The sequence below is a fragment of the Triticum aestivum genome, chromosome 7B (assembly GCF_018294505.1).
Source record: "Triticum aestivum cultivar Chinese Spring chromosome 7B, IWGSC CS RefSeq v2.1, whole genome shotgun sequence".
In the NCBI taxonomy this organism is placed as follows: domain Eukaryota; kingdom Viridiplantae; phylum Streptophyta; class Magnoliopsida; order Poales; family Poaceae; genus Triticum; species Triticum aestivum.
This window is the reverse complement of record NC_057813.1, coordinates 749,117,293-749,126,819: the sequence shown is the minus strand read 5'-3', so window position 1 is coordinate 749,126,819 and position 9,527 is coordinate 749,117,293. Positions and strand designations below refer to the sequence as shown.

At 49.9% G+C, this 9,527-nt stretch overlaps 1 protein-coding gene across 1 annotated transcript in view; it reads left to right on the top strand.

Annotated features, from left to right (window-relative positions):
• The window catches only part of LOC123158747 (uncharacterized), a 5,266-nt gene extending 2,402 nt beyond the window's left edge, over positions 1–2,864 (top strand). The window contains exon 2 of the mRNA XM_044576617.1: positions 1,843–2,864. Coding sequence (XP_044432552.1) covers positions 1,843–2,604 — 762 coding nt within the window. The 3' untranslated portion in view covers positions 2,605–2,864. The remainder of the gene's footprint in view (positions 1–1,842) is intronic.
• The last annotated feature ends 6,663 nt before the right edge of the window (positions 2,865–9,527 follow it).

Sequence of the window (9,527 nt, the reverse complement as noted above, 5' to 3'; positions counted from 1 at the left end):
TTTTTTTTGGAGCAACCGGTGTGGAGTTGAGGTGGGTGGGCAAAGAGGAGTGGTGGGTGATGTGTGTGTGATTCAAGTTTTTTGAGTTTAGCTACACTTCAGTCCACTGATCCGACTTTGGGTCAGTCGATTTTCAGGGGGGCTCGCCGGAGGGAAGAAAGAAGCAGACGCAGCGGAGGGGGCTCGCGGCTCAAGGGGAGATGGAGGTTGAACAAGCATCCTGGGCCTTTGGTTTCGCATCCAACGGTTGAGAAATCGACTTACCACAAATGAAAAATTTAGCTGGCTGATTTCTAGCAATTCTCAAGTTTTTTTATGTTTGTGAAACGAAGAAAATACTTCTGGCAGTTCGGTTTCCTCTTTCTTCTCACCAGGTGATACGCCTGGAGAGAGAAGTTTCGCTCCCCTTCCCTTCGTTCGTCGCCCTAGCGGCGGCGGCAGGAGGGGTCGGTTCACTCTCAAATATATTGAAGCCCATGGAGCCTCAGAAGATGGTGCTTTACTATGAAGCTTAGAGGACCGGAGCCCAAAGGCGGATTAGGGCCCATAGTGGTAAACCGCCATAGTCATGTAACTTGTGTTGTAAGATGAGGAAAGGAGAGACCGAGCCGGACACTTGTATGAGTCGGCCTCGGAACTCTGTAGACCGACCGGGCATCAACCCGTGTATATAAGGGGACAACCCGGCGGCGGTTTAAGGACAAGAAAGACAACTCGATAGCCAGGCATAGCTTGTTTAGCTCCCTGGTTAGCGAGACCCCAATAATCCCATCACAACTAGACGTAGGCCTTTACCTTCATCAAAGGGGCCGAACTAGTATAAAAATCCCTCGTGTCCTTAGTCCGGTTTAACTCCTTTAAGCTAACCAGTCGCGATGGCTCCACGACTAAGTCCTTACACGAGGACATCTGACGTGATATTTCCACGACAGTTGGCGCCCACCGTGGGGCTATCGCACGATGGTTTTGAGTTCTTAAAGGGCAGCTTTGAAGGACTCAAAGGATACGTGGCGGGCCGGATGACCAAGAGTCGTCGCGGCAAGCTCTACATCAACGATGCAGGCTGGGGCCCCGAGGCCGGCTCAATCGAGTACGGGTACCGGGTCCCCTTTGGCGGAATTCACGTCTTCATCGGCAAGATCGGCGAACCGGGCCCTGAGCCAGACATCTCCACCGACCTCGTCGAACCGGCTCAGCGTGCAAGTCCCGCCCAGATTCAGCCTTCCGTGAAACGCTCTTCTGTGGGCCTCAAGTGTTTGCGAAATATAAACAAGGTTCAGGTACGGGTGGAATCAGACTATGTTGCTGTCGTTGCGGCTGTGAATGCAGAAGAAAGAAACAACACTAAGTGGTGGGCTACTTATGAAGAAGCAAAGACTCTAATGCGGGAGTTTAGTTTGTGCATGGTGAGTAAAATTGAAAGAGAGTGCAACGTGGCAGCACATGAGATAGCAGCTAATGCTAGAGCTTATGGAGATTTTTATATAGTGCAGAATGTTCCACCAAATGTCTTTCATGTAATTGAGAATGACTGTAAACTTGCTATGAATGAATGAAAGAACTCTCTTTTCCCCTTAAAAAAAATATGGCATGTGGCCAGTGGTAAGTTGCGCGATGGGCCGGCCCAATATGGAGCTCGCCTTTAGCGAGACTTCCTCTCGTCTTGCTTTAGGTGAGACATATCATTTGCTCAAAAAAAAAAGATGAGACATATCAGCACATGACGAAGAACAAAGGGTGTCGACGCACTCAAGTACTCTTGGCATAGGTTTTCTTTTGTGCATGCGTTTTTTTAGCAACTTTTGTGCATGCGTAGGTTAGGGAGTGCGGCTGCGTAGTTAGAGCATCTCCAGCCGTTGTGCCTCCCCACGAGCGATTTTTGCACTGGATGAATGTTCGCCGGCACTAATTTTGGTCTTGGGCGGAAAAGTTTCCCAGCAGTTGGAGCCCCCAGGCGCGCCCCGTCGCTCGCCCCCCTGGCCGCCTCACTGGCTCGTCGTGCTGGCCGCTGCAGCGCTCGTCGCGCCGGCCGCCGCATCCCCGGCCATGCTGCTGCTGGACGAGCCCACGTCTGGGCTCGACTCCGGCTCCGCACTGCACATTGTCAAGATGCTCAGGGACATGGCCACCGCGCATGGCAAGACCATCGTGCTCACCATCCACCAGCCCGGCTTCCGCACCCTCGAGCTGCTCGACCGCGTCGTCCTCCTTGCCGACGGCGCCGTCCGGCACCACGGCTCCCTGCCGTTCCTCGAGGCCCGCCTCGCCGGCTCCGGCCACTCCATCCCCGCCCACGTCAACGTCCTCGAGTATGCCATGGAGACCATCGACACCCTCAAGCCGGACGTCGTCATCGCCACCGCGCTCACATACCAAGATGTTGCCGCGGCGGAGGAGGTTTGCATCCTGTCGGGGTGCTTCGTGAAGACGGTGCTGCGGACGCCGCAGCTGTTCGCAGCGCTAGCTCGCTCGCCTGCCCTGCTGTTGTGCCCGTGGCCGCCAGCCGCGCGCGCTCGAGCCGACTTGCCGCCGCCAGCCGTGTCGTGCCTGTGTGAGGCTCAGGGTTGCGCCCGCCAGTGCCTGGCTCCGGGCCGGGGCCGCTAGGGGCTGGCCGTGGTCGCCATGCTCGGGGCCGGGGCCACCCGTGGCCGGCGCGCCCGGGGCCGGGGCCGCCCGTGGAGGAGAGAGCTGCTCCGGTGACGGGCTCGGTAGGGCACGGAGGCCTGCGAGGGCTGGCTACTGGCGACCGGGCCGGCGGCGTGAATCTGCTCCGGGAGGCGTGGCGTGGGGCCGGCGGCGTGAAGCTGCTCCGGGGAGGCGCGACGTGGGGCCCGCGACGGGCGCCGGGCCGGCCGCTTGCGGCTTCTCCGTGTTGTCTTTTTTTGCATGACTCACGTGGTGGGCCTAGCCAAGAAAAGGAGAGAGAGAGAGAGATTAGAGGCTGGCGGTGGGCCTTTCGTGGCTAAAATATAGCGCCGGCGCCCCCAGCTGCATCCCGGTTTGCTGGGTTTCCCATGCGAGCGCCGGTCGTGATTTTCATCTGATCCAGCGAAAAACGTGACTCTGGGGTTGCGTCCGAAAGAACTTTTACTCGCCGGTGATAAAAAAAGTCTTCTGGGGGCGTCTTGGGGGCATGGGTGGAGATGCTCTTAGCGGCATGGCTTTTGTCCATGGACAAACAGGGCTTGCCCTAGAGCATGGCTAGGGAGTGCGGCTGCCTAGGGCCCAGCACGCGTGTATTATTTTGGGTGCTCATCGTGTAGAAATGTGTGGTAGATGTAGAATGCCGTTTCAAATTTTCGTAACGGGTGTAGCCTCCGTGTTGGTGTGCGCAGCGATTATTTGTGGGCCATCGCGGTTGTTGACCTTGCCGCCCGAGATTGCATGTATTTTCTGTGTTTCTGGTTGAGTCAATTACACCGGTGATGCTAGAACTTGACGTAAACGATCAGTTTAGTGCTAGAATTTGTGGCATACATTAAAGTGGTGTAAGAATTTGGCTTTGGTGTGTAAATACGGTGCAAATCTCATTTTTATACAGCCAAGACGGTGACGAGGCATGACAGCATGGCGGAGGGTTGCTCTTTTTGCAAAAATCCCTGTGGATTTTTATTAAGAAGGCCCGTGCCAGGTGCATGATACATCACAAATTTTATTACAATGAAAAATAGACCACCGAAGGATTCGAACAGGTTACCACAGCGCGTGCGTTGCTAACCACCGGCCCAAAGTAAACTTGCTGACATATGTGCATACAGAAGTTTTATATCCTTGGATTAAATAACATAAATTGAGAATTGCAATCCGGTTAAAAAATTATGCACATGGAGTTTCGATCCAGCGACTAGAGTAAAACAAACAGGAGGGTATAACATACGTGCTCGTGGGCTGCAATTATGAATTATATGTATAATTTTAAAAAGTCTTTGCATATTAAATAAAAAATAAAGTAATTTTAGAAAATATGTATACTTACAAAAATTATCATATATGTTCAAAGCATTTACAAGTTTTTTAATTAAATATTCATGTTATACATTGAAGTGATCATGCTTCAATTTGTATGTTGTTTTAAAAGTGTTCATGCGTTTTAATAAAGTTTATGTGTTTTCTAAACAAATATGTATTTTAAAATAAATATAAATATATGTCTAAACAAATATGTATTTTAAAATAAATATAAATTTATGTATGAAGAAAATGACCCTGGTGTGCCCTCGGACTGCAGATTCTCAAATGAATATATATTTCTAATTATATGTATAATTATAATATACAATATATTTTACAAATTTGGAAAAATGAAAAAAAAACTAGCATATTTGAAATGGGTCGTACTAACCGTATTCTAAGGTTGGCAATCCTATGTAGTCATGAAATAACATTGGTTGTGTTGGCAGGCCATATTGCTTGAACATCTCAGGTCGTTGGTTCCAAACTTGACGGCCGTCTCTTTTTCCCGAATTAAAATTTTAACTTTATGTTATTATTTAGCCAAAAAATATAAAAAATTAGTATCGTAACAGGACGGCAGCTGGTATCTGGTTGCTTGATTAGCCGCGCACGTTTGTTCGCTCAAAGTCACTGGTTCAAATTCCATGGTGGCCTATTTTTTATTGTAATAAAATTTGTGATGTATCACTGACAGGTGGGACCCCCCGACTGCACACCTGGCAGGGGCCTTTACATGAGAAAAATAAAAATTCGAGGAAGTTTTTGCAAAAAGAGCAAGCCACACGCCTCTGTCTTCACCATGCAATCACTGACAGCGGGCCTACGCCATGCTGTCATGCCTCGTCAACATCTTGAATGTATACAAACGAGATCCCACTCTGCTGGCCATGTACATGCTGTCAGCGGGCTTACGCGTAGCTTCCTTTATTTTTTGCGTTCTCTGTCTTTCCAGAGAACTCCGGTCATCACCGCTACCGCTTTGTCATGCTATAAATTCTCATCCCGACAAGGTCTACAAAACATCCTCCATGACCCTCACGAGTCCAGAGAGCCCCGTTTCCCTTCTGCTGGCCGATGTGATGGCGCACGCATGAAAGGTGGGCGTACACGAGGGACACCAAGAAGGCCACCATCGAGCAGAGGACGGCGGCGCGCGTCCGCCATCGCCGTCCACCTATGAGTAGCTAGTGAGCCGCAGCAACGCAAGTCCACAAACCGGACGTCGCTGGCTCGCCCTCGCCGACGCGGGGTTTGCGTGTGGAACAGTGGCAACTTCCTGCTCCGTCGCCAGCGACTGCAACAACGTCATCTCTGCCGACTTTGAGGGCCTCTTCTCCCCTTCCGTCGATGTAGGCCCGCCCCCGCTCCTGTCCGACGGCCTGCCCGCGGCGGCCGACTAGACCACTACGATCGCGGCGCCTGCAGGAGCGTCTTCGCCCTCTCCGCCACTCTAGGGGCTCGAGTCCTTCTGGGGGCGCTGACCGGGGATGTAGGACGCCGCCGCTGTCGTCCCACTCTTGTACCCTTTTCTTTTGCCGGGATCCCACTCTTGTACCACTCTGGATGGTCGCCGGCGGCCGCTGTCGTCCCTCTCTTGGACCACTTTGGGTGGTCGCCGGCGATGGCGCTGTGGTGATGGCCTCGACCGCATGTCCTTCCGCCTCCCCACACACTTCCTAGTCATGTAGGACTGCCAGGGGCGCCCAGGTCGCCAACTAATGCCAGGACAGGCTACAGGCCCCGCTCGCCGAGGAGCTGCGGTCTCCAGAGTGTTAAACATACTAGGGTTTGGAACAATGCTCTATATCTTTGGTGGGTACGGCTGTCATATATTTATAAGAGGAAACTGTACAAATATAGGTTATGTTACAATATGTATATCTACAATATACTTAGTCTAACACCCTCCCTCAATCTTAACTATGTTCTGAAACACTCAGAACCTGAAACACTCAGAAGGTTAAGATTGCGTCGACATCCTTCAAAAGAAGGCAAAGGCAAGGGTTTAGTGAAAATATCAGCAAGCTGGTCCTTAGAAGAAACAAACTTGATCTGAAGAAGCTTCTGAGCAACACGTTCCCTCACATAGTGATAATCAACTTCGATGTGCTTCATTCGGGCATGAAATCACGTTCCCTCACATAGTGATAATCAACTTTGATGTGCTTCATTCGGGCATGAAATACTGGATTGGATGAAAGATATGTGGCACCGATGTTATCACACCAAAGGACAGGCGGCTGAGCTGGAGAAACCTTCAACTCTCGAAGCAATGACTACACCCACATAATCTCAATTGTGGCATTAGCAACCGCTTTATACTCAGCTTCAGTACTACTTCGAGACACTGTAGCTTGCTTGCGAGCTTGCCAGGCGATCAAGTTAGATCCAAAGAACATAGCATGCCCCCCTGGATTGCCGATCATCAGGACTACCAGCCCAATCGGCATCAAAAAATGCTGAGATCAGTCCAGAAGATGCAGGCTGAAGATGAAGACCATATGAACTAGTATGACGAACATAGCGCAAGATGCGCTTAACGGCTGACCAGTGAGAATCACGCGGTGCATGAAGGTACTGGCACACACGATTAACTGCAAATGATATATCTGGTCGAGTAATGAGCAAGTACTGCAATCCACCAACAATACTGCAGTACTTAGTGGCATCCTCAGGAGAGAGCAAGTCACCAACAAGAGCTGTCAGTTTGTCTATGACAGACATGGGAGTCGTAGCAGGCTTGCACTGCAACATACCTGCACGACGTAGAAGATCTTGGGAGTACTTCTGAATAAGAGCCAAGCCACCATCAGAATGAAGAACCTTCAGACCCAGAAAATAGTGCAGTCTCCCAAGATTCTTAACAGCAAACTCAGCACCAAGAGAGGACACAAGCCAATCCGTGGCAGCAGCGGACGAACTGGCAAGTATAATGTCATCAACATAAACCAGAATGTACATAGTCATCTCAGGTCACTGAAGAATAAACAGAGACGTGTCCGTTGTAGAAGGCACAAACCCATGTGCATGAAGAGCAGCGCCAAGACGTGCATGCCACGCACGAGGGGCCTGTTTCAGACCATAGAGAGCCTTGACAAGGCGACACAAATGATGTGGCTGAGAAGGATCAACAAAACCTAGTGGCTGATGCATATAAACATCTTCTTCCAGAACTCCATGAAGGAAAGCATTCTGAACATCCAGCTGTCGAAGCGACCATCCTCGAGTAATAGCCAAGAAAAGAAGAACACGAATAGTAGTTGGTTTAATAACAGGACTAAATGTGTCTTCATAATCAATGCCATACCATTGTTTGAATCCCTTGGCAACCAAACGTGCCTTGTATCTCTCAACGGAGCCATCAGCATGTTTCTTCACCTTGAATACCCATTTAGAGTCAATGATATTAACACCAGATGGAGGTGGAACCAGACGCCAAGTGTTGTTCCTTTGAAGAGCATGAATCTCCTGTTCCATCGCAGCATGCCAATGTGGAATACCAAGTGCTGCCTGGAAGTGTCGTGGTTCAGTCGTAGGATTGGCCTCAGCATGAGCCACACAGGCCGCAAGCCACGTGACAGTGCCGTCTGTGCGTTTTTCGGCTGGAAGATGCCACTCTTGCTGCGTGTATGAGGACGCAGGACGACAAGCAGAGGTGATGGTGGGGCTGCCATCACAGAGGAGCCGCCAGAGGAGCTGATGTCCGCCAACAGCGAGGAGGACGCGTCTGCGAGTGAGTCAATAATTGTGTCCGGTGTCACGATCAAGGTCGGCGCCGGACCTGGAGTGGTTGGCGAAGATAGGCCCGGCGTGACGGGTGACAGCAAGCCAGCCGATGAAAACCCAGCCGAAGCAGGGATGGGTGAGACCGCCGGCCTAGACAACTCAGGTGACGATGCCAAGGGGTCAGCCAGCCCAGGTGACGGTGAAGCAGCCGGCCCAGGCGACGCGGGCGCCCCATCGGATCCACATGCATGGGACATGCACGCGTGATCTACGTCGGGATCAGCCAGCGCAGCATCAGGGGCAGCCGGCGTGGCGGCAACGGGGGCAGTTGAGGCCACATCACCTTCGTCAAGAAGCTCAAGTCGAGTACCTCCACTGGTGCAGAGCCGGGCTATAGCACCGGTTGTGTGGGCCTTAAGTCCCGGTTCTGTAACCGGCACTAAAGGGTGGGGACTAAAGCCCCCCCCCCTTTAGTATCGTCTCTGCACGAACCGGGGCTAAAGGCCCACCACGTGGCACGAGCCCGCGCGGTGGTCTGGGGGACCTTTAGTACCGGTTGGTAACACCAACCGGTACTAAAAGGATAATCTTTTTATTTTTTCGAATTTTTTTGAATTTTTTTTTCTGATTTTCAAATTTCTGAATTATTTGACGATTTTGTCTCTAATCACCGCTCATCATTGCTCTAATCACCCCTCATCATTCCAAATCGTCTAACTTTCCGGCCAGTCACCCATCCTCTCACTACTCCAGCCTGAGCACGCTTAACTTCCGAGTTCTATTCCCCCTAGCTTCCGTGTTGTTTACCTGACAATAGTAAGCTGTCAATCCTATTAACCCTTAGGAATTTAGTTTGAGCATGAAGTCACATGTTTCACTGTTTTAGTTTGGAACTATTATTCTAAATAATAATTATTATTTAGTAACTGAAATATTTCTTGAATAAGTAGTTATTTATTAACACTAATATTGCTTGAATAATTAGTTTGACCATAGTTTGACCACAATTTGACTAGATTTAACGAAAATAAAAAAACAAAAATTTGAGCATAACTTTTTTTCCTTTTAGAATTTGAGGATTCTAAAAAATTGCAAATAGGCCGTAGGCCGTCAAAATCGGATGCAGATTTTTGTGTTGATTTTTTTGATATATTATGCGGGGGTTTTTTGACATCGTATGCAAAAGATATGGCCGTTTTACATTTTCATAACACTTTTTTGCCTGGCATGTCCAAATTTAAGTTTTTGAATGTTCCTAACTAGTAGATGTAGTAACATAACTACATCTCGAAGGATTTTAATTTTTGAAGTTTTTATCATTTTCTTTTGCTTTTTACAAAACTGAAAAGGCGATCCAGGGAGGGTAGAGTTTGAAAATGGGCCTTTTAGTCCCGGTTTGTGTCTCCAACCGGGACTATAGGTCAGACCCCTTTAGTCCGGTTCGTGGCACGAACCGGTACTAAAGGTTAGCCCTTTAGTACCGGTTTGTGCCACGAACCGGGACTAAAGGGGCTCGTGGGGCCCCGGCCTGACGCCAGCCTGCCACCACCCCTTTAGTACCGGTTCGTGGCACGAACCGGTACTAAAGGTTCAACACGAACCGACATTAATGCATAGTCGTTCGAACCGGGACTAATGTACGATTATACTGGGCCAAAATCAAACCGGGACTATTGTGTCTAACGAAAGGTCCTTTTTCTACTAGTGCTCGTCCAGTCCCTGCATCATGGTTAGGCAACAACAGAGGAGAATATGCAGGATCCACAAATTGATCAGGCAAAACTAGAAAATAGTGCAACTCAGTGACGGGAGTATCAGTGGGTGATGTGGGTAATGTGAGTGTGGAA